Source organism: Balaenoptera acutorostrata, chromosome 1 (genome assembly GCF_949987535.1).
Source record: "Balaenoptera acutorostrata chromosome 1, mBalAcu1.1, whole genome shotgun sequence".
NCBI classification, from domain to species: domain Eukaryota; kingdom Metazoa; phylum Chordata; class Mammalia; order Artiodactyla; family Balaenopteridae; genus Balaenoptera; species Balaenoptera acutorostrata.
The window spans coordinates 179,569,350-179,595,121 of record NC_080064.1 but is presented as its reverse complement, the minus strand read 5'-3'; the positions used below and the strand labels follow the sequence as shown (position 1 = coordinate 179,595,121).

The 25,772-nt window shown below is 39.0% G+C and overlaps 1 protein-coding gene across 5 annotated transcripts in view; it reads left to right on the top strand.

Annotated features, from left to right (window-relative positions):
* MARK1 (microtubule affinity regulating kinase 1) overlaps window positions 1-23,968 on the top strand; it is a 146,245-nt gene extending 122,277 nt beyond the window's left edge. For 2 of the 5 annotated variants that reach the window (XM_057558460.1, XM_007172063.3), the window contains 9 exons: window positions 559-658; window positions 1,687-1,799; window positions 4,394-4,547; window positions 4,854-5,047; window positions 9,166-9,266; window positions 10,547-10,711; window positions 11,696-11,950; window positions 17,946-17,990; window positions 21,843-23,968. In XM_057558460.1, coding sequence (XP_057414443.1) covers window positions 559-658; window positions 1,687-1,799; window positions 4,394-4,547; window positions 4,854-5,047; window positions 9,166-9,266; window positions 10,547-10,711; window positions 11,696-11,950; window positions 17,946-17,990; window positions 21,843-22,197 — 1,482 coding nt within the window. In that variant the 3' untranslated portion in view covers window positions 22,198-23,968. The remainder of the gene's footprint in view (window positions 1-558; window positions 659-1,686; window positions 1,800-4,393; window positions 4,548-4,853; window positions 5,048-9,165; window positions 9,267-10,546; window positions 10,712-11,695; window positions 11,951-17,945; window positions 17,991-21,842) is intronic. The other 3 variants (XM_057558465.1, XM_057558467.1, XM_057558471.1) reach the window with 3 other exon arrangements.
* The last annotated feature ends 1,804 nt before the right edge of the window (window positions 23,969-25,772 follow it).

Below are 25,772 nucleotides of genomic sequence, written 5' to 3'. Positions count from 1 at the left end.
TCACCCTGATTCTTACTAATTCCTAATTCCAGGCTTAAATCTTGATTGTTCTCTCTTCCCATATTCTCTGAGCTATACTGTCATTACTAACTCTGATTTCCATTTTCCATGATGTCTTCTTTCCTAATGTTTTAATAAGTGATGATTTTTAAATTACAGGTATATATTTGGTAGAAGACCAGGAAAAAAAAAATCTCTTCATTAATCTTAAATCTAAAAATGAAGCAGAGGTTAAAATCAGTAGGTTTTTATGTTAAAATTTTCAAATGTGAAAATATTCCTTTTAGAGGAGCATAGACAGCAGGCAGTATATTTTGAATCAGTTCATTTGGTGAGTGTGTGGGATGATGGTTAGAGTTGTCATAAGATATATAAGTATGTCCCAAAATCTTACACCTCCTGTTGACCTGCTAATCAAGCTAGAAACAGTAACTTTAGTTTGAAAACATCACGATTCTTGTTGACTGAACCAATAAATTTCACATTTACTAAAAAAGAGCTAATATAAGTGGTTGAATGTTCTGATTGGCCAAACATAATGTAGAGTTTATTTCCTAGCAAATAATGAAAGATCGATGGATGAATGTTGGTCATGAAGAAGAAGAACTAAAGCCATATGCTGAGCCTGAACCAGATTTCAATGACATAAAAAGGATAGGTAAGTATTTAAGTATTGTGAGAGGGGTGGTCCCTAGGCTAAAAATGAGAGTCCTTTAGTCTACCAAAATCGTGTTTAAAATGTAAATGGGAAGCAATTTTTATTTGAAAAATACTTGCTTTATCATCTTTTCTTTCTCCGGATATACACTAAACATTGCAAAATTCAAGTTCCTTATTTTGTTCTCATATATTATAATCTAAACCAGTTGTTGGCAACAGTGATATAAAAATTAAGATAATGTAGATAAGCCTCATTCTTTTCTTTCAGCAATTCCTAACAGGAGGAATGACTGATTTAAGAATCAGCCCTGATCAGACTGATAAATATCAGCAAAACATAGCATGTATTTTAACCAAAAATGTAGAGGCACTGAGTTAGAGGGAGGAACACTTTGGCTCCCCCTTTGTTTCCCACCATCTCAGCAGGGTCCATCCTCCCACACCCAGTCAGTGCTCTACTCCCAACCGCTTCCCTCTCTTCATTCCCAAAGCCGTCAACAACTCACAGTTGAGTCATCTCCTGTCTGGCTTGAAGGCAGAATGGCTGAGGAGAAGCATTGTAGGGTGTTAGGAATCTGATCAGAAGAACTGTGGGACTCAAGCCTTCCAAAGAGTAAAGCAGAAATTGTTAAGAGATGAGAGAAACCACTCCATGAGTGGCTGAGGGTGTGTTGAGAGAGAGAGAAGGTGTTCTGTGTGCGTCACAGAGAGACAGATACTACGTCTAGCTGGATAAAGGAACTCAGCTCAAGGATGTGCTGGGCAATGAGAAATGGAGTAGCCTGTGAATGTATTAACCCACAATGTAGATAATTTCTGCATGAAGAATTGGGGATGTACAGTATCTGTAACTACACAGTGTCTGTATATTAGTAATCCAGAAGTTTTATAATTAAAGTTACACTTTAAATTTTCAGAATTTAGTTTTCATATCTGATGTGGGCAAACTTGCCCATTTTTGTTGGTTTTTTTACTAAAATAAACCCATTTTCAGAAAATTTGCATTTTGTTGTTTTTTATTTCTAGACATCATGGTCACCATGGGTTTTGCACGAGATGAGATAAATGATGCCTTAATAAATCAGAAATATGATGAAGTCATGGCTACTTATATTCTTCTAGGTAGAAAACCACCTGAAGTAAGTTTATCACCTTTTCAGATTAATGTGAATTATTTCTTGAGCTAAGTCACAACTAAGTATAGATATAATGTTAGCAAATATATTTTAGGTTGTATCAAAAATAATACAAAGACCCTAACATTCTTATTTATCAGAATTCAAAATTCAAGTTACTGAGTTGTGAACTAATCTTATTTCCGAATACTGAGAGATTCTGTTTTGAAAGAGCAGGCATAGAGCCTTGCTTAGCTCTGAGAGGCCCTGTTCACAGTCACGTCTTTGAGAATGGCTCGGGCAGCCCAAGTGCAACGGCCCTGCCAGAGGTAACACGGTTATTTTGGGTGGGCAGAAAAGACAGCAACTGAAACAAAAGGAGGTGACAGCATTGAAAACAAAATGTACAGGTGGGAACCCAGGAAAAGGTTGTTTGGTGATATATTTTGCCTTGTAGAGTGTCAAGTGTTTTGATACGTTCAATTGGAAATTCTCAGGGCCAGTCGAGGTCTATAATAGGGAGAGAGAGTAAGGAAGTCACTCTCTGCCAATTGTGATTGAACCTTTGATGATCCTTTGGGACAGCAAATATAAAGGTATAAATCGAGAGTCAAGAACAGCCCAGAGCTTTGACAGTTGGTTGAAAATTAGACATCTGTGGGAGGCATTTTGTAGACTAGGATGAAATTATTTATAATTAGATAGTAACTATTAGTGAATCAGTACATTCAGCTGACATTTATTGAACCTACTCTGTACCAGAAACTATGCTAAGTACTGGAATAGAAAGATTAGAAGGTCTCTGCTCTCAAGGAGCCCTCAGTCTAGAGGGGAGAGAATCGGTCCACAGCGTGGTACAGTGTGGAACGTGCTCTGATTAGGGGGATGTACAGGATACTCAGGGACATAAGGGGACACGCACCCACAACAGGCCAAGACATGTAAGAGGTTGAATTAACAGTATTTGATAACCTGTTGGAAATGAAGGATAAGAGACTCTCAGATTTCTAGCATAGGTGACTGGTTTTGTAAGATGTATTTGCCAAAATAGGAAAAGAGTGAACCTTAGGGGGAAGATGGGAGGTTTGTTCAGTTCCGGGTGGTTGAATTTGAGATTCCTGTTGGTTGGAGCTGTTCAGTAGACATTTGGCTATAAAGATCTGGATCTGAAGGGAATGAGTTGAATAGCATTAATAAATTTGGGATTCATCATCAGAGGGCCACACAGTAATGTGCCAGGAACTGTTTTAAGGACTTTACATGTATTAATTCATCTAATCCTCTCAATGACCCTACCAGGATAGGTACTACTGTAGCGGAGGAGAGGGATCTTCAGTAGAGATGCTAATAGCTAGGAAAGTGGCGTCAAAGAAGCCAAGCCAAGAGAATTTTAAGAAATGGGAAAGAGTACAAATGGTTATCTCTAAAGTCTTTGAACTGTTTTTACCTAGATTTTAGATTTCACTCCTGAGATCTTTAATTTTCCTATTAATTTAAGTATAAAGGAAACACGAATTTTATAAGCATACAACCCAGCCCGTGCATGAATTAACATGAAGTTTGAATTGCATTGAATATAAACGAACGAAGCTACTATAAGTAGTAAGAGCCTGAACTTTGGAGCCAGGGTCACTGGGTTTGAATTCCCACCCCTCCCCCACCCCAGCACAGCCACTAACTAACTGTGTGACTTAGGCAATTTACTTAATTTCTGTGTGCCTCAGTTTCCTGATCTATAAAATGAGGATGACAATAGTACCTATCTCTTAGGGTCACTGAGAGTGTTTAAAGGAATTAATACTTCTCAAGTCCTCAGAACAGCTCCTGGCACACTACTATGTGCTCTGTGTTAGCTGTTATCTATTAAAATTTTCATCATCAGTATTTCTCTGCTCTTTATCATTAGCAACTTCACATATGAATTTAGATTTCCCATAAGAATTGCCAGTGATTCAGTCAGAAGTTTGTTGGCAACAAAATACTTCTTTGTTACAGAGAGAGGGAAAGTGTATCAATCCCCAGTACACCATGCTTAGCTCTAAGTAGATGCAATTTCTTGATCAGAGCCAATAAACCAAATTTTGTTCTGTAAATGTGGTGGAGAAAGCAAAACAAAACAAAAAATGTGTGTGTGTTTGTGTGTGTGTATGAAGTTAAAATTTTAGATTTCATCCTAAGTTTGAATCTCAGCTATACCTGAATTCGAATCCCAAAGATGTCTCTTGAATCTCTTAACCTCAGTTTTTCCATCTAAAAAGTGCAAGTTAATAGATCATAGGTTTGTTGTAATGATTAAACAAAGTAACATATATAAAAAGTTCAGCATGGTGGCTAGTATATAATAACCATTCAATAATTGGTAGCTATTATTTGGACCCAGAAGGACCCAAAGCCATTTGTACAAGATAACAGAAGATGACATGTACTTGTGGAACGATGTTCTATCCAGTTCTCTCCCTTCCTGTTTGCCAACTTGCAGTTCTGTATCCAAACTTTTTAATTTTCTTAGTTCTGATTACTCCTTGTACGACTTGGAAGAAATTAGAAAAATCAAGCGTGCATATTGTTTCTATGAACTTTTTTAAATTTTAAAATGCTGGTGGTCTTTCTTCTTATAGTTTGAAGGTGGTGAATCATTATCCAGTGGAAACTTGTGTCAGAGGTCACGGCCCAACAGTGACTTGAACAACAGCACTCTGCAGTCCCCTGCTCACCTGAAGGTCCAGCGGAGCATCTCAGCAAATCAGAAGCAACGACGCTTTAGTGATCATGGTGGGGGAAAGTCAAATATGTGGAAAGGCAGACTGAGTCTGCCCAAACTTGCATTTTTTGTTAAGCATTATACAGTTCACATGTTTATGTTCTTGTATCATTCCCAGTTATCACAGGTTTATATTAATGAGTGATAAATATAATCCTGTTTTCAGGGACTGACCTAATTTTTGTAATCAAACAGTTTAATCTTCGTTCAGAGTGTGAAGTATGCAAATAAAGATATTTTTAATACAGAGTTTTTGTTCGTTAGAAGAAAATATGTCAGTTGCTTTTCAGCTAATTACGCTTTTTAAAAAATTACAGCTGGTCCGTCCATTCCCCCTGCCGTATCATATACCAAAAGGCCTCAGGCTAACAGCGTGGAAAGTGAACAGAAAGAGGAGTGGGACAAAGATGTGGCTCGTAAACTTGGCAGCACAACAGTTGGTTCAAAAAGTGAGATGACTACAAGCCCTCTTGTAGGGCCAGAAAGGAAAAAGTCTTCAACTATTCCAAGTGTGAGTACATATTCTGGCATATTGCAATATGCTGTAGTTATTTGTTGTCAGAATTTTTTTGTTTAAAGATTTTTTTAAAATTTTATCTTTTCTTTTCAAGTTTAAAAATACTGAAGTGAATCATACATTTAAAGAACGTGCAAAGGGGGCCAAGCTTCTAATAAATGCAGTTTAAGAACAAAAAGTGTGAATTCTTAAAATAACATTTAACCTTACCACAAAACAGTACATTAAACTTTCCTGCCTCAGTTTTCATGTTTGTAATATTTACTTGATAGTATATTATATTGGTGCATTTAATTTTATGTTTACAAATAAACTGTTCAATGAAGGCAGACTACAATAATAATTACTTTATAGAGTTAGCTCCCATTATCCACTTAAAACAGCAAACTATAGAAATTATATAATGGGAGCTGGGAGATAGATTGAGACATCCCCCTGTAAGACAGCAGCAAAGAATAAAGAGAAAATATAAAAGAAAACTAAGATATACAAAGGATAGAAGAATTAGTGGCATTTAGGAAATAGGAGTATAGAAAGGAAAAGCGGCAAAATGAAAGGGAGGAAATATTTGAAGACGAAATAATAATTTAAAAAGATGGAAAACTTCATACTAAAAGGTCTCAAAAAGGCAAACAGAAGCAAGGAGGAAAACCTACTCCTGGGCTCATTAAAGTGGGATATGTGGATACCAAAAGCAAAGAGGAAAAACTTCAAAGGTCCCAGAATGAGACAGCAGGTGACCTTAAAAGGAACAAGATGCAGACTGACATCTGATTTCTCAACAGTAAGATGGATGCAGGAAGATAAATGTATAAAAAATAGATATATTTTAAAATATCAAAAGAGAAGCACATTGAACACAGAATTTTATACCCACAAACTGTCATTTAAACATAAAGGTACAATAAGCATATTCTTATGAATAAAGTACCTCAACTCTTGTGATACAGTGACCCATTTGAAAACACTGTACTGTTTGAGGAAGTACTCTTATAGTAAGAGAAAGGTATCTAGAGTTTTGCTGTAAAATATATGGGAATTGAAAGCAATCAACTAACTTATTAAAGTATGTATGTGGTAACATACACAAAAAAGAAAAAAAAATAATGAAAATTCAGAACCAAAATTCTGGATAATATCCAGGAAGTGAGGATAGGGATAGAAATTAAAGGAAAAAGCATATTCCTTGGAAGGAAAGATAGGGGTAAGTGTAAGAAATCAGTACATTTGGCCCTCACTGTCCATCCGTGTTTGGTTGAACCTGAAGACACGGGACCTGTGGATACGGAGGGCCAACTATACTCAGCCACTTTATATGAGGGAATTGAGCCTCCATAGATCTTGGAATCCGCAGGGGGTCCTGGAGCCAATCCCCAGCGGATACTGAGGGGCAACTGTAGTGATAAGCAAAAATAAATTCAGGAACTTAAGGGCAAGAAATATAAGGACAAAAATAAAATGTATAACTTTTAAACCAACAGAAGAAAAGGAATTGAATTCGCTTATGGAAAGTAGGAAAGGAGAGAGAAAACATAAAAACACTTTAAATAGAAACATGAAATAAGGTACCAGAAAACCCAGCATGACCTTAATTGTAAATGGGTTAAACTCCCCAATACCTACATTGTCTTACACAGTTAATGGAAACCATATTTTTTAAAAAATATGTGATTTGATCATCACCTTCTGGTCTATGAACTAGATGTATATAACCACTTTAAGGATGAATGGATATAGCCACTTACATTCCAGCTGGTTTGGAAATAATTTAACTATAATAGATCTAATACATTTTTTATAAGTAGTTTTTTAGACAAGTCATCATTTCCTCTTATCTAAACATCAACTAGAGGACAGTCTCCAGAGTGTCATCACCCCATATAACAGAAAGAAAGAATTCCATCCCCTATTTCCTGCTACTCTGCTAGATTAGCTGTCATTCAACTCAACTTGGTCTTATTTTCCCATGAATATTCTCAGCTGTTTCCACCCCTGTCTTTATGCAGTGCTCTTGCTTAAAGTTCCCCCTTCACATTATGAAAATCCCATTTCTATAGATCATTTCAAGTCCTGCCTCCTGGATGGAGCCTCCTGGGACTGAACACTCCAAAGTGATCTTGTTGGCCTTTCCGATTGCTGGACCACGTTGTTTACCTCGTGATCTTGTTGGCCTTTCCGATTGCTGGACCACGTTATTTAGCTCGTGATCTTGTTGGCCTTTCCGATTGCTGGACCACGTTGTTTACCTCGTGATCTTGTTGGCCTTTCCGATTGCTGGACCACGTTGTTTACCTCGTGATCTTGTTGGCCTTTCCGATTGCTGGACCACGTTATTTACCTCGTGCTCTTGTTGGCCTTTCCGATTGCTGGACCACGTTATTTAGCTCGTAGCTATGTGCTGCCTTGCATTGTTCACTGTTGTTTCCCCATATTTATGTTCTCCTGTTACATACTGACACACTAGCTTCCTCAGAATCATTAGTGATCATGCACATAGTGGGTATTCAAAGCATATTTATTAATTTAAAAAAGGCATAAAAACTAAGGCATTGGTTTAAATTTAAACTAACTATGCCACACTTATCTTTCTTTTTAAAAAACATAAGCCAAAAGATTCTGGTAGAGAAATTCTTCTCTTAGCCACTTAGTATTAGTGTCACTGCCATCAAAGGGACAAGGCCAGGGAGGCAGCGTGTGAATATCACAAACCTGGAAGGCACAGTTTTGAAGGAGAAACGGTTCACCCATCACACTTTGAGAAGGAAAGTAGTGTTACTGAAGACAGCCAGAAACGTTTTAGAGGTCTCTAAAGGATGTACGGTAGCATGATCTGACAAGGAATTTGTTCAAAATTAGGTTACTCATGTGACAGTTCAGCCAAAACAGTGAAATTATCAAAAGTGAATATTCTTATATTGCTACATTTGGTGCCCATGGGATAATTTTACAGACTTCTAGTAATCTCTTGGCGGTTTTACACTTTTCCAGGATTTTTCCCTATTTTCTGTTATTTATTTCTAGGATTTTTCCTCTAAATTTTTTTTTTAATAAATTTATTCATTCATTCATTCATTTATTTTTGGCTGTGTTGGGTCTTCGTTGCTACACGTGGGCTTTCTCCAGTTGCGGCGAGCGAGGGCTACTCTTCGTTGTGGTGTGCGGGCTTCTCATTGCGGTGGCTTCTCTAGTTGCGGAGCACAGGCTCTAGGCGCGTGGGCTTCAGTAGTTGTGGCACACAGGCTCAGTAGTTGCGGCTCGCGGGCTCTAGAGCGCAGGCTCAGTAGTTGCGGGGCACGGGCTTAGTTGCTCCGCGGCATGTGGGATCTTCCCAGACCAGGGCTCGAACCTGTGTCCCCTGCATTGGCAGGTGGATTCTTAACCACTGCACCACCAGGGAAGTCCTCTCCTCTAAATTTTTAATCTCCAGTTATCAAAAATTCCCTCTAAATTTTTAATTTCCAGTTAAAGCTCCTCAGTAGTCTATAAGAGCAAAGTAGGAAATAATTAAATGTTCAAAAATTAGGGATTTATTAGTTTAAAGAAAACACCGTATATCTGTGTAGCTGAAAAGACGGAAGTATTCCCAGGGTGGCACTGCACACAGTGTTGGTGTCCTCAGCCGGGCCTGCCTGTGACCCTGGAGCTTTGGTCTCTTAACATCACCAGTGGCTGCGGGGTTTTCCCAAGCAGGTGCAGAAGGTTCACCCACAGGCTTCCAGGTGGCCTTCCATCTTCAGGGCCCCAGGTTTCCTGTTTGTGATGGTAGTGTGGGGTGTCTCTCATGCATAGTCCCCTCAAGCTGCCTGTGCCACTCCCCTGGCCTTCTCACTATCACCAGCTTACAAAGGCATGAATAAAACCCAGCTTTTTCCAAGCAACTGTTCACCACTGCTGTAGGACAGTAAGCTAAGAAAACTGTGCGATGCTTGCTATGCCTTGCCTTTTGTTCCTACAAGGGAGAGGGGTGGGAGATAGAACTTGTTAATATAAGATTCTGATAAATTAAAATTCTACCACAGATTTTTTTCAGTTATTTGCAGCTTAAATTCACTTCTCTGATTTTCCACAAATACAGTTAGAATATTTTAATGTGTTTCTTTTCCTTCTTAAAGAACAATGTGTATCCTGGAGGCAGCATGGCAAGAAGGAATACATACGTCTGTGAAAGAACCACAGATCGATACACAGCATTGCAGAATGGAAAAGACAGCAGGTAACTGTCACAGTGACAGGCAGGGCTACCTTTGTCATTGCTTTGCATTAGTGCTCTGGGTAAAACTCCTGTAGCTGAATGGGTCAAGAGGAAAGGAAACACAAAACAGCTAGTTAGATTGCAACCAACCATTCTTACTAAGGCACCTCCTCATCTGTACCAGAATGGAGCAATGGAGAAATATTTAGGGAAAACAGGAGATAAATGTCTTAACCTGTGATTTTTCTGAATAAAATATGATAGTAAATAATTCCCTATAGCAAACCCTATCATAGCATCCTAATCTGATCTTCATTATTTGAATCTTACTCTTTTCTACCCTTGCTGCTTCCTTCTTACCTTCTTCCTTCCCACCCACCCCCCATCAAGTCATCGTTACATCCAAATAGTGAAGGCTTTGTTTGCCTTCCTCTAAAGAGATGTGGCCATCTCAACTGATCATTGAGAACCATACACTTCTCAAAGTATTTTATTTTAAATAATGATAAATCATATTTTATTATTTAAAAAATCTCAGTTCTTTTCATCGTGAGTTAAGGACTGCTCATCCGTATATTACAAAAGGACAGGGGGAGTCTATTCTAATAAAATTCCATTTAGTTCCATCCCTAGTCATTTCAGCAGACTTGACAGACCATTCTTACACTTGTTTCCTCTCAGTTAATAGGCATGTAAAGTACATGTTATTATAAGGCATAGAAAGGTAAATGAATCTTCCTTGGACCTAAGATCCTTTAGGCTAGAAAGGTTGTTGGGAATTGATTTCTAACTTACTCTTTTTCCTGTACTAAATCCTAATCTGCAGCTCCTTTAGTCTATAACAGTTTAGCCTATTGATTAAAGACATGAACTAAAAGTGTTTTGATGATGTTTCCAGAGATAGGATTTTTGCTACAATTATGAATGCTTACTGAATGGCGGACAATGAACCACAGCAACACATCACACCCAACTGTGATTGCTGGAAAGTGAAAACTGTCTCTAATTATAATCATTTTATCCATAAAAATAATGTCATACTTTTCAGATTCACATATATAGAACAAGAGTGTATGAGATCTTTTCCATGGAAGGTGGTGGTAAATTCACCCTGTACACTTTTGACAAGAATATTGTTGTTAGTCAGTAATAATGCCACTAATGTTGATTTCTAAGTGTTTCAGTCATGAAAGGTATTAGTCAATTTAGACTTTTAAAAATCTAGTTCCTAAATTTTAGTAAACTGCAGTTTTTCTTCTTTTTTACATTTCACGGTCTTCTCAACTGTCTTATGTTGAAAGCCTCACGGAGATGTCCGCGAGCAGCATATCTTCTGCAGGCTCTGCCGTGGCTTCCGCTGTCCCCTCAGCACGACCCCGCCACCAGAAGTCCATGTCCGCTTCTGGTCATCCTATTAAAGTTACACTGCCGACCATTAAAGACAGCTCTGAAGCTTACAGACCCGGGTAACATGCTGGTTGCATCTCATTTTGTTTGTCGTTAAGAGTTTTAAAAAATGTCGCACCATACAAAAATACAAGATAGCTATCACATTACGAGCTTTTTGAAGATTCAGTGTTTGTGGCAGAGGTGAAGTTGAATTGTAACATAAACTTACTACATCCCCTAGCAGTTATCAGAAATGTTGCTTACAATTTAAAATCACTTACTGGAGGAATTTTCTTCAAGGATTTTGTTTTAAATCCCTCCATAAAGTAGAGGGTTGTTGCCAAATTTATCATTCAGTTAAATTGAGTTTTTATGGTTTAAAAACAAACAAAACCCCACGAGACTGGGGGTTGAGACCTGGTTAATCTTCTCGGCTCTGGCCAGTCACTTGTTCTTAAGAAGAACTTTTAGTTTTCCTGTCAGTGATGAAACAGATGATCATGAAGAGCCCTTTCAGTTATAAAGTTCAATGACTATTTTTCTGGTATTTCTGTATGTTGAGATTTCTCAAATTCAGGAAAATGTTTGCTAGTTAGATTTGTTAATCACATTGGTGGTGTCCTGTAGCATTTGCTACCACTGAGGCCGAAATTATCAATAGGAAATGAGCCTTCAATTCAAAGGCTTTTTGATAAACAGTAAAATATGTGTTCTACATTGCTGAATGGTTTAAGAGAATAGTTAAAAAAAAAAAAAATTGCATGCAGTGCCCCTTGTTTGGCATTCCTGATACCGAAGTGTGTTTATCTTTGTATCCCCGTTTCAGTAATTTCTTAATCGTTAGTAACTAAATTTTTATAAAAGGCGTTTAGTTTGCATCTGAAATGTCATCCGTCTCCGGTGAGAACAGTAATTACAGTCAACCCGTGCATCACATCTGTAACCGGAAAGAATAGAATAGGGCCGAATAAAAGTGGCCATGGCAATTTTCTTCTGGTTTTTAGCATGAGTGAAACCTTTCTCTGTCATTATTCTGAGAGATACGTGTTAATGTGTCCCAGCAGTACGACCCAGCGGGTGCCTGCTGCTTCCCCATCTGCTCACAGTATCAGCACCACCACCCCTGACCGAACCCGCTTCCCCAGGGGCAGCTCCAGCCGCAGCACCTTCCATGGGGAGCAGCTCCGCGAGCGCCGCGGCGCTGCCTACAACGGGCCGCCCGCTTCCCCCTCGCATGAAACGGGGGCATTTGCACACGCCAGGAGGGGCACGTCAACTGGTATAATAAGCAAAATAACGTCCAAATTTGTCCGCAGGTCAGTACCAACATCTTGTGGTGTTTTCTGTCCTCTAGGAATTAACAAAGAAGATTCGTTGTTTTCTTTAGTCTCTACAGTGATTTTCCAAAATGGTTTTATGACATTTCATTAGACGTGCTCTTTTACAGAAGTTGGAAGAAAAAGATCAAGGAAGACATAAAGTCTGTTCCCTTAAGGAAAAGAAAGAAAAACAAAAGAACAAAATGAGAATTTAAGAATACTATAGAATAGAGCGGAAAGAGCAAAACTTGACATTGAAAATGTGTGTTCGAACAAAGAGTATCCCCTACTTAAAAACCTTGATTTAGAAAAAGGAATCAAATATGATTTTACCTTTATCCTTCAAATAGTATTTCTTAAGAATACTCTTCAATTGCTCACTAATAATATATATACATAATATATATATATCGTTTACCTTTTATTCTTCCTTATAAAAAGCCTACGTATTGGAATCACAGAGATTACTTATGTAATTTCACATCATAAAATCCTAACATCAGAACACAGTAGACACAAAATGAATGCAAGTGTAGTAACCTAATCCAGTAGAATAATGAAATTGTACCCTTTTCTGAAAATCAAGCATAAGTAGCAACACACATTGATTATACAAGTTGCTGAACACAGCTCAGGTTGACGTAAGTTTGGTGTGCTATCAGGTCCTACTAAAAGCCCATGAAGGTCCCGTATGTACCAAGCCCTGTGTCAGGTGCTGAGCAGGATTCAAAGATAAAGAGACAGCATCTGTGCCCTCAAGATTCGGACAGCCCCCAAAGGATCAGACTGGACACCACCAGCCACGATATACAATGAACGTGAACAGAAAGGCAAGTGCAGGCAGGGCACTGTGTGGGTCCTGACTCGGGAGGGAAGCTCAGGCTCCGTACCAGGCAGTTGTTTGAGGAAATAAGAAGTTATGGGTAACAAAGCTTTATACTTGCGGAAAAAATAGTACTTCAGTACTTAATTTTCAATGTTTTTAGTGTTCCTAGGATTTCAGAGAGTGGGTGTGGAAAAGAGAAGCAGTGTCCTTAGCCTCTCACCTTTTCCGGGAGCTGTTCATAGACTCTGTTCATGGATCAGTTTGCCCAAGATCACACAGCTGAATTTATTACTTTAAATATACCCCCCACGCAACGTCGGTTTCTAACCATATCAGTCTGAGATTTTGTACCGCTTGGGCAGTTACCATGACACATCGACAGAGAAAGACCTGAAAGCTCCCCCACAGAGTCAGCGTGGCAGTGGGACAGGAGTGCTGGCTGGCCGTCGGCAGGGTAGTAGTTAGGTTATCAGTAGTGGGAATTTGGCTGACAATTTAAATCCGTTTTTAAAACCCGGTACTTTCTCCTGGTTAAGCCACGATTAATTTTAAGGTGAAGAAAAACAGGTTTTGAGTTTAGTGCTTGATTACTAACTGTACATTAAGCATTGTGCAAAATATTCCTCTTTGCAATAAAAATTTAGATTCTAGAGGGAATGTAGTAAGGAACACCAGACAAGAAGATTGCCATGTAGGCATTCAACAAACGTGGAGACCTACTACGTGCCGGGCCCTCTACCGGCTGCTCTTGATACAGCCCCTCCATTCCTGCGCGTCGCTGATGGTCTCACGACACTCCACAAGGCTGAAACCTTTTCCTTACTCGGCTTCCGCCCTCTCGGGCTCCCTGTCCCTTCTCAGGCTCCTTTGCGGGTCCTTTCAGGTCTCTTTGCCCTTCGCCCTGACCTCTAGATGCCAGCCTACCCCAGGGCATGCTCTTTGGACACATTCTCTTCTCTGGTTATCCTCACTCTCTTGGTGATCTCATTCAGGCCCATGACATGAAACTCCATCCTGTGTTAACCATCCCAACTTAGATGCTTAGCCCAGGCCGCTCCTCTGAAGGACAGACTCCCGTATCCAGCGCTCCACTCTGCCTCTCCACCTGGCTGTGTAATAGACTCGCAAACAGAACCTGTCCACAATTCAGCTCCCGCTTCTCCTCCTCACACTGTCCCCTCCCTCCTCCTTCATCATTTTAGGTAATGGCGACACCGTCCTTCTGGGTGCGCAGACCCTGAGCCTGGATTATCCTTCACTCCTCCTTTCTTCGTACCACACGTCAGTTCCACGAGTGGTTGTGTTGGCTCTGCCTTCACAGCAGTTCCAGGATTTAGCTGCTTCCAGCACTCCTTCCACTGCCTTCACAGTCTAAACCACTGTTGATCTTCCACCTCCTCGCAGGTCCCCTAGCTTCTGCCCTTGTCCTCCTGTTCTGTTCACAACAATGTAAGTCCTTGATTTAAAATCCTCAGCTTGCTTTTTATCTCGCTCAGAATACAGTTCAGAGCCTCCCAGTGGTCTCCATAGTCTGGCCACCCGTTCCTGCTCTGACCTCATCTTCTCCCACTCTTTCCCTTGCTGGTTCCCCACCAGCCCCAGAGGGCACCTGTCTGCCCTTGGGCACACCAGGCACGCTTGTTCAGGATTTCATACTCCGCTGATACCTGCGGGGCTGGCTTCTACACCTCCTTCAGGTCTTTGCGGGACTGTCACTTCCTCGGCGAGGCCTTCCTCAACCCCATGTTGAAAATCATCCCCTCTCCCTCCCAACACTCCCTTTTCCGGCTTTATTTTTCTCTATAGCACTTCATACGGCCTGAGGTAGTATGCTTGCCTTACGTAGTTGTGCATCGTCCATCTCTGGCGAGGAGATGTGCTCCGTGAGAACAGGGGTTTGCGCTTGGCTTGTTGGCTTGCTCTGTTTTGTGCTGAATCTCCTGCTGAGCTGGGTGCTGCCTCTGGCACTCGGTAAACATTCATCTAATGGGCGGACGAATAGTGTGGGAGACAGTTTAAAAAGTAAACAAATAAGCCTGTAATACATTCTGATAAGTGCTCTGAAGGGGGCAGGTCCTGAAAGAGAGAACAAGGCTGAGGGAATAGGAGTGTTCAGAGCCAGCCTGTGAGGGGAGCTAGCGTGGAAGTTTCTAAGGTTCCACCGTGCCCTTATTACACTTTGAACAGTGTCACCTAGTAGAGGGTTTTGGCAGGGGGCCGGGGGGGGGGCGTGGTAGGGAAAGAAGGGAGGAAGGAGGTTGTTTGCCGTTCTTTGTCAGAAATCAGATAGGGTTTTTTAATGTCTTGATTTTTAACATATTTTAATTAATTCTGGATTTGGTGAGAGACGAGAAAAAATGCTCAATTCTTCTCCGAGGCCACTTGTCACCCTGTGAACAGCTCTGGCTTTACAAGTATGTTTGCGTTCTCAGCGGTGCATAAGGGTAGCATTTTGTGGCTCAAGATGACGCCATCTAATACCCCCCTGACGACTTAACGCAGGAGGACAAGCAAGCATGGGTTTCCATCCCGGGGCTGAACCTGCTGAGCTCTTTAGCAGCTGGCAGACGGGACGGGCAGCTGATCTTTCTGCATTTGCGGCGTGTTGAGCTTTCGGGGGTTGGAGGCTTGGAGATAAGCTAGAGAACCTCTCAGTGCCGCCTTATTATTTATCATTCTCAACTCAGCTGTCAGGTTATCGTCCTTCCCACTGGTCTCGTCTTCTTAATTCCATCCTGGGTTCAAGCCCGGCCTTTCTCTCTGTTCCCTTTGCCTTCCTCACTTCACTCTGCCTAAAGCCTGAAGAAATGGGGCCGCACGCTGTCGCCCCCGTGGGACCCGCACCGGCACCCGGGGTGCTGGGGGGCAGGGCTGGCTCTGAGCACAACGCGGGGGCCAAGATGCCTCCAGACTCGGGGACCAGCTAAGTCCCCAACGTGCCCCTGAAGGCTTTAAAAGATGAAGAAAATAGGATTTTATAGGGAAAAAAAGTAAAGGAATTTGGGTTATTAAGCTTTAAGAAAAGAAGGATAAGGAATAGTTCAGAGTTAATCGTTCATGTATTTGAAAACCATTATCACAAAGAAGAAACCAGCTAGTAGTTCGCCTTGGCCAGTAAGAAGCTGGACACCAGAATGGCCACATGAGAGAGTTGTTTTCTGGTTTTAAGAAAGAACTTTCTAATTAAGAAAGTGATTTACACTAGACTAATCTGTCAAGGGAGGATGTAGACGTACTATTTCCAAAGTCTTTTAGATAGCATTTAGAATGATCTGCTTTGGATCAGTGCTATATACCTACTGTACAAACAGGAGATTGGATCAAACCTTATGATTTTTTAACCATAGTTCTTACATAGGGAGTAACCTGATTCGTTGAACTGATTATATATAAGATATTTGGCTTTCCTTTAAGTTGTAAACATTGGAGACCCATGCTGCATTGCATATGCTGTTACAGCCAGCGGCACGATCTGTATCCCTAAATGCCTCCCACCATGGCTGCTTGGAGCTGACTTAACTGGACTATCTGAAACCATTGCCAAATAGCAGAAATTCTTCCAGTCAGTGTTCCTAGTGACATCCAGGAAGGCAGGAACAGGGTATGGGAAACGATGTGACGAGTCAGTTGCTTTTTCCACAATTACAGCAAGGGAAGTAGGGTCTAAGGGGTGTTTCATTCCTGATGCTTACACTTGGGCAGCAGTCCGCTAGCAGTGATTCATAAGGCAAAGTATAAATAGGACAGAAAAGTCCAGTGAGACGTATGTCCCTTCCTGCTAAAGGAATTTTATCTTAGCAGCAGGAATCAACAGCATTATTATCTTTCTTGCCCAGCTGGTGGGCTGCCCTTCAGTATATATCAGTACATCTACATGTAACTCGAAATATACATTTCACTTTAGGCCTGCTCAAAAAATGTTTCGTTTATTTCAGTGTGCTACAATAAAAATAGGTTTGTGTAGATGGCTTTGAACTTTTATTACACTTCCCAATGAAAATGCTAGTTATTAAAAATAGAAATTTAAGAAACCCCATTTGAATGTGAGAATACATCTTATTATCCTTTTTAATTCAGATAGGAAGATGGTTTTTACATAATATGTTTGTCAAGAAAGCCCTATAGTTAAAGACCCTGAGAAGCATATAAGGCATTCATATTTTTAACCATGAGTTGAAGTTTTAGAGCTTATTGTACTGCTGGATTTTCTTAATTTGGGGAGTGAGGAAGGTGGCACTGATTTTATTCCTGTTGCATTTATTTTACGTAAATAATATAAATGTTTCTGGAATGGTTAAAACGTTAAGAAAATGTGGACTTAAGGGTTTAAGTTGGTGATTTTTCCAGCTATTTAATAGTATTTTGCTATCACCAGCCTTCTCTTAATATATTTAAACTGGTTTATAACTTGATACTCCTATGTTAGATACTTAATTACCTTTGAAAATGACAAATAGTTAAAATTTTGGCAGACTTAAAAAATACTAATTACATTCAACAAAAGAACAATTAGTGGAGTTTTCCTGGTTTTACTTCACAGGTGGATGTCCAGGTAAGATCAATGTTTCTGTTTAAGTTTGAATTCATGTCTTTAGACTCACCTGCTTGGATAGGCTGTTTGGTTTGCTATAATATTTTATCATGTGCATGAATCATTAGCATAACTTCTGAAATAAGTTACTTGCATATTTAAAAACTAGTATTTATTTTTAGAAATACTTATGTGTTGAGCTTTATTTCTAACTACAAGATTAATTTATATTTTTCTAAATTGAGCGACTACTCAAATTATGTTTAATAACCATTATGAAGTTAAATCTTGCTGTCGATAATTATTAAATAGTTTTGACTTTAGATTGAACTAAGCTAAACCAAAAGGTAAATTATGACTTTAAAATCGTGGCTGGGAATTGGAAGATCATGTAAAAATCCTAAACCATCACCTAGCCTCTCCTCTATGGCAATACCCAGTAGACGCTCAATAAATGGTAGTCAAGTGTGGTTATGATGAAAAACATAAGAAATGGTATTAGACTGACTAGTCATAGAAATCTGTCATGCTAGAAGTTTGCTCAACAAGTTTATTTTAAAATCATTTTAGATGTAGGTTTTCTTGGTATTTTTTTCACTTTTATCATTAAATCTCAACCTTCACTTTGTTTTGAGGGATCCAAGTGAAGGCGAAGCCAGTGGCAGAGCCAACACTTCAAGGTGAGGAGCCACTATTAATACTTCGCTGCTAGGTCCCTGTGTGTGAAGACGTACTTTTGAAATACTTACAGCACTTAATAAACATGAATAGAACTAATAACTAGATAGTATGTGTATTTAAAATTTTATATTGGTATGGGTTTTCCTAATGTTGCCTGGCATTTATTAAGTTTATTAACTTTAAGTTTGTGTTTTCTAAACATTATTTTGAATTGTATGCTTTATAGCCTTTCTGTCCTTTAAAAAACATGTCTTAGCAGAAGAATTAATAGATTAAAATGTACTGATCCTTTTCTCACTAAAATGATGTAAATAAAATCAGTCTTGGGACTTCCCCGGCAGTCCAGTGGTTAAGACTCTGCACTCCCACTGCAGGGGACACGGGTTCGATCCCTGGTCGGGGAGCTAAAACCCCGCATGCCTCGCGGCGCAGCAAAAAAAAAAAAAAAATAGTCTCAGTCAAATAACGCAGAACATGGAGGTTACCAAATACATAGGAAGATGTGATATTCGTAATATATCTTAGGGGACTCTTCATTGGTGGACCACATTTCAAAACTCTCACCCTGCCGTACTTTATGGGTTACTTGACATTTAATACTGGCTGTGTATTCGTTCTGGCAGTGGGTCTCAAACTTGAGCACATTCAGAATCAGGCGGAGGGCTTGAGGAAGCAGGTGACTGAGCCCCAGCCCCAGGGTTTGTGATTGTCAGGGAGGGACGCTGATGCCGCTGGTCTGGGGACCACATTAGTGACATGTTAGTACTTGTGTTCATATTTATAAATGGGAAATTTAAGAAACGAAGGCATTCAATTATTTCGAGTGTACACCAGCATTAAGGGGTCCAGTATAAATCTCAGAACCTTAACAAGCAGTTCCTCAGTAGGACAGAGGCCCAGCTTCATTCAGGAATTATATTTGACCAGCTAAACACAAGCCTCAGTTTACTTTCTCCTTTTTAAAATTATTTGAAACATAAAACACAATGAGGTATGGAAAGACTTTAACGAGCATTCCTATGTAGTCTTTTTATTTTACAAACTGTGCTGTATATATGTTTAGTCATAGTAGTTGAAATATTTCTTTTTTGAGTTAGGTACCTGAATCACCATAGCAGGGAGCCAAAGAGAGGCAGGACAGATAATTTTAATTTCCTTCTGCCTGTTGAATAAACATGCAGGACTCTTGTTTTCAGCTCCTCCCTCACTTAGTCACTTAGTCTTGAGCCCCCTTCTTGCATCTCATCCTATCTTTCCACTCGATTTTCCTCTGAGACATTTAATCGTGTGTAGGGTCACAAGTCGCTGCTGATGTTGCAGTTAATCTGCATGCATTTATCTTTTTAATGTGACTACATGTCTCTTTTGTTTGGTCATTGTTGAATTTTGCTCTTTGGTTTTTTGTCTGTTTTGCTTTTGAGCAAACTTATTTAATACCTGCTATCTATAAGGTACCGGCTGGTCATTTAATCCTCATAACAACCAAGTGAAAAGTATCCATTTTACAGATGAAGAAGCAGTAAGGAGCATCGATGGGACCAAACCAGTTACAGTGAGGTTCTGTGCTTTCAGAGGGATGGTTGGGCGCGATGGTGAATAGCAGACGGCGTGGGCGTTGGCTGTGTTGTACCACTTACCTCGCTGTATACCTTTAAGAAAGTTGCTTTAACTCTTTGTGCCCATGCGTCCACATTCTGACTGCCTCCTAGGGTTGTTGTGAGGGGTAAATGAGTAAATAATACATGTTAGGCATTAGGCACTTAGAACAGTTCCTGGTACCTACTAAGTACTCAGTAAATGTTAGTTGTTGCTATTGGTGTCAGTATTTCCAGGCACTTTCTACAGTTAACGTTACCAGTGGCGATGCTTTCAAGATACAGGTAGAAAAATATCTTTTATGTGCCTGTTGTCTTAAGGTCACCAGGTTTCCTTGATGGAATGGAAGGAAAACTATACTTGGAATAAAACATCTGATTTCTAGTCTTCGCTTTCCAACTCATTAGCTCTATGACCTCAGGAAAGTAATTTACATTTCCTAGCCATCAGTTCTGTTTTTAAGATGAGTGTTCAATCAAGTGATGTCGTGGGTGCGTCCCCACCCTAGCAGGCTGATGCCATGGCCCGCATTGTACATGTGGTCCCAGTGAATGATACTGGTCGGATCTGCACACCCAGAGGCCTGTGATGCCATGGCTTAGATTCAGTGAGCAAAAAAGAGAGTGATAGAGAAGCCACTGAGATAAATACTCTCCATACTTTGGAAATTTATCTTCTGTACTTACTCCTTTCCTGCTTTTCTCAAGCTTGCATAGTTGGCAGAGCTTTGTCAGCCCAGATATCTAGGAATGAGGAGGAAAGCATACGTAAATGTATACATAAAAATTGATACATGTAAATGAATACGTGAATATACTTTATATGATAATAGTGATATAAAATCTATAAACAGATACAAAATATTTATATAGTAGAATATAAACTTTCAAAGTACATCATTTTTTTCTTTAAATCACATGTAAGTGAGATAGATTGACAAGTTAAAATTGTAACATCTGTGCTTGGATAATGGCTCCACAAATTTAATTACAGCATCTTCTGAATCATAAGTCATCTATGAATTTTACCTTTCTTTGATTATTTGAAGTAGGTTTTCTGTTACTATATTATCTATGGGAGACCTACAATAAGGAAAGTCCAATAAGGTTCATTCATTTAACAAATATGTGTTAATCATCTACTGTTTGCCTAGCACAGTTCTAAATGTCTGAGATGTATCAGTGAACAAAACAGACAAAACTCCTTACCCTCCTGGCCTTTGCAATCTAGCGGTGGAGACAGACAGTAAATAATAAACGTAATAAATAAATGAATTAAATACTATGTAAGAATATGATAAGTACTACAGAGGAAAAAATAGAGCAGGGTGAGGAGGTTGGCCATGCCAGTGTAGGAGCTGGGGGTGCAATAGGGTAGTTAGGGTAGACCGCATGGAGAAAGTGAGCAGAAACTTGAAAGAAGTAAGGGAGTTAGTCATGCAGCTATGTGAGGGAAAAGCATTCGCGGTAGAGGGAACAGCCTGTATTAGAGCCATAAGGCAAGAGCATACCCCGTATGTTCGGAGAATAGTATGGAGGCCAGTGGGTCTTGATGGGCATGAGCAAGGAGGAAAATGATAGATGAAGGGTTGGGGTTGGGAGTTGGAGTATAGGTCATGTGGAGCCTTGTAGACTATTTTAAGGATATCTTTAGCAAAACGTTGAAATCATTAGAACTGATGTCTACACTCCTGTGTGTGGTATGGCCTGACGTCTTTACCCCATTGCAGTACCACGTTCTTTCTCAACATCATCAGGTACAAGTAATCCCTCTGTAGCCATTACTGCTCTCCTTGTCCCCAGTCCTTCTCCTATCCAAAAAAGGTAAAAAAGAAAGGAAGTTTTTCATTGTATTTCAAAAATGTGTATTTATAAGCAGCATGCTAGTGGTATCCATTTTGTATAAATGTACAGAAAATGGAGGATCTGCATTTTCCAACTTAAACAGAGAAATGTGGAGGAAAAGTACTAAATTTTTTACTTTTGGATGCAAACTTATTTCCCACAAACAAATATATTTAAGAAAATGTGCTATTTTAAATGGAAGATATTAATAAAAGTCAAAACAGATGGCATCCTGGAGTCTGGTTTTTGTAACAGCAAGATGATACTTGTATCTGGTTGAAGGTAGTCTGCAAACTGGGTAGTTTTATTAAGCACTGAATTATCTAAGCACTTAGATTTTATGTGTTTTGATTTCTTTGCTGAATGGAATTTTTGTTTTCATTTTTTTTCCCTTCTGTCCTCTTATTCCAGAAGTACAACAGGGGAACCAAAAGAAAGAGACAAGGAGGAGGGTAAAGATTCCAAGCCACGTTCTTTGCGGTTCACGTGGAGTATGAAGACCACTAGTTCAATGGACCCCAGTGACATGATGAGAGAAATCCGGAAAGTGTTAGATGCAAATAACTGTGATTATGAACAAAAAGAGAGGTTTTTGCTTTTCTGTGTCCATGGAGATGCCAGGCAGGATAGCCTCGTGCAGTGGGAGATGGAGGTCTGCAAGTTGCCACGGCTGTCCCTCAATGGGGTCCGCTTCAAGCGAATATCCGGGACTTCTATTGCCTTTAAGAACATTGCATCTAAAATAGCAAATGAGCTTAAGCTGTAAAGAAACTCAAATTTACAGGATCAGGGAAGATACATCATCCGTATATGAGGTACAGTTTTTGAATGTACTGGCAATGCTTAATGTGATTGGCCTGTGAATCTCCCTATGTAGATTTTGCCCTTACTGCAATAAGGTTATACATAGTTATGAACTGTAAAATTAAAGTCAGTATGAACTATAATAAATATCTGTAGCTAAAAAAGTAGGTTCACATGTACAGGTAAGTATATTGTGTATTTCTGTTCATTTTCTGTTTATAGAGTTGTATAATAAAACAGATGATTGCTTAAAAACCTGTATAGTTGTCTAGATTTCTGCACGTAAATGTACGTTTGATGCTTTGAGTTGAAAGTGTTCTTTCTGTTATTTACATTCTGGTGGGTTTTTTAAATTCTTACCTCCATCATGCAATTTTGAAAATTGAGAATTGTGTCCAGAATTAAAAGTGCACAGAAGTAGTCTTTACAATTATAGCATGGACTTTTAAAAATTATTTTTAAATCATATTTAAATTTAAACCAGAAGCTGATAAATAGATCAGCTTTATTAAACACAGAATTACTCCTGCTTATCTTTGCTCTTATCCTTGTTATCAGACAAGGTTTAGTTGAGAAGATACAAAATGTTTACAGTGTTGGCACTTAGCGTTTTTAAAATAAAGTACGTGAAAATAATAATAGCTTTGCCTTGAGCTAACTAAGAAGTACTGGGGAAGAAGTTAAACCTACATCAAATTTTCTTTTGAACTTTAAAGTATTTTCTGCCCCACTGCTAATTGTAGCAGCAAAATTAGAAAGAATCAATACTTCATCTGGCTATTATAATGTAAAATGTCACTGAGGTTTGCTGCCTTCCAAATCCCACAACATTAATTGCGGAAGTACAATAATACTGGGACTGTTTCATAGCACAAACTCATCTTTACAGTGTTGATCAATGCATCAGTTAAGAAATAATGCCACCTCAGGAATTAACTGGCATTGGGAACGTTTGCTTCGTGCTCCTGCCAGCCTCTTCACCCACCCCCGACACAGTAGTATCTGTCATTACTTAAGAGACTTCCGAGCAAAACATGCTATTTATAACAGTATATTATTGATTTACGCTTATGTGGTTGTTCAGTTGGTTCCCATGTGACCTGTTTGTTTTTAATATTTTGCCAGATTTCTTGTATTTATTCCACATCATTGTGCCTATAATGTGCAGCTTTGTAATTGGCATTTGCCTACTTTTCTTTCACAATTAGTGATATATGCGATGTAAAACCACTAGTAAAGGTACATTTTAATACTTGTTATTTTCTACTGAATTAGCCTTGGAGGTTGACTGTGCAATGTTATTTAATGTTGTAATTACTGTAATATCAGCATATGGGCCCCATCTGCACACTCCTGAGAAATAGAAAGTGTATTCCAATTTTATCAGTTTAAAGGAAAATAAAGCTGTGATTAAATACTGTAATTCTAGCCTACATTAGAAAGCTCTAAGCGTAGGTGATATGCCATTCCATGATGGCTTCCAGACTAGGGTGATCTGTACTGTACTGTGATGTAGCTTTCTTCTGTAAAGTTCTGTTCTAAAATGAAGTGTATTTTTGCCTTAGCAAAGGATGGTGTTTGGAAAAAACAACAACAACAACAACTGTGTAGCCCCTTTTTAACCTAGTGTTCATTCAAAACACTTGACGCAAATCTTTATTCACCTTCACTGGTGCACACTGAAATTTTACTTGAACAGTTCTCAAAATAAAGCACTTGTCTTTTGCTCTTTATCAGAATGTGAATTACCTGTTTTCTAGGGCAAAAGTATTCTGTATGGGGAGTTTATTTTGTGTGTGCTAAATTTAGTTGATGGGGGGAAAGCTGTGTAGGTTTCCAAGATGTCATTATGACAAGAAAAATTTCATCTTTTTTATTGGAGTTCCTATCAATTAAAACACTTTTTAAAAAATAGACATGCCTTTTCCAAGGTAAAAAACTGATGTTCTTTCGCATTTTCTCACTCTGGTTAACTCTTCTGTGTTTGTGGCAAGGAATTTTACTTCAATATTTTTTATGAACTAAAAATGAAATCTTAATATTCACTTTAGATTTTCCCATTTTATATGGCAACATAACTTTTTTTTTGAAGATTTAGAGGAATTTTATAGTATGTTTGCATAAATAAATACCAGTTTATGTTCACTGGCTATGTGATATCAGGATTTCCTTCATTTCTGTTTAAGTATGATTTGCTATAACATCCCTAATATTAAATTATTTTGTAGAGACTTGGGCACAGTATTTAATTTGATAAATAAAAATTTGGTAAATAATAAGATGAAATACACTCTAGAATCTTGACCCAATAAGATAGGCCTTGATTTAAAACCCAAAAGACCTTATTGTGAAGTGATTTTCACCAATGGTACCATTTCACAATGTGGACAACAAAATGGCATGTGATGAATGAGATATCGAATTACTATAAATAAGTGATGTACAGCATGTGTCAGTTAATCAAGATCTCTGCCTTCATTTTTAAAATACCTATTGAGGTACCTACTGTGCCTTAAGGTGTATAAAGGAATTGTAAAAGAGGGTTCCTACTTCTCCAAGATTTTGGTCCATTTGGGAAGACAAAATATAAACACGCACAAGGCAAAAAAACACGCACTGAAATAGGAGACAGTGAAAGTGCTCAATCACAAAGAATAGATGCTATAAGGATTCAGAGAGGGGCGAGTGCTGTATGAACATGAGAAAGGAAGGGATTTGAGGATGGATAAAACTCAAGGGGCAGAATGGAAGGAACATGGGAGAAAAGGCTTGAAGTTAATAATGGCTGTAAGACACATGTGAGAAATGAACCACTTGTTCTAGGGAGTTGACAGGGTTCACCTAAGTTGATGGATAGAAGATTATGTAAAGCATTGATTGGCAGCCTCAGCTTGGGCTTGACTTGTGGTTAGAGGGGAGTAATTAGGGCTTTTGAAGCCCAGGAAATACCTAATAAATTGGTTGTAAAAGAAGAGCAGTTCATTAATTCAGTAATTTTGTCAAGTACCAATATACATCAGATTGTAGGTTCTGGGAAAACAGCAGTAAAAATAAAAAAAAAATCTGTAATAGAAATTTGTGGGATGATTGAAGGCTAGATAGAGCCAGGAAGATCTTTTCAGAGACTATTAGCAATAAAGCACGTATGAAATAGTCTAGATAGAGGTGGTTAACACAGGATCAAAAGGAGGGTATATTTGAGAGACCTTTCAAAAGATGTATCAACAAGGTAGCATGAGTAGGATATGGACTATAAAAGGGAGGCGTGGGTGGCACGAAGAGCTTCCTGGCATATGATTCAAGTTGGCAGCTTGCATATGAAGACTTCCACTTTCATCTAACATGGATAACAAGTACTAGAGTTAGCCTTCCACCTAAAACAAGAAAAAAAAAAAATGAAACAACAGATTCATACGATGTTTTCATTTTGATGAAGTGTTTTCAGGACATTGTGTATCAGTCAATGGAGGACGGTGATCCCTAAGAGGAAACACATGAACCCGGGGATTGACCCAGCTGTCTGCCTCAGGAGAATTT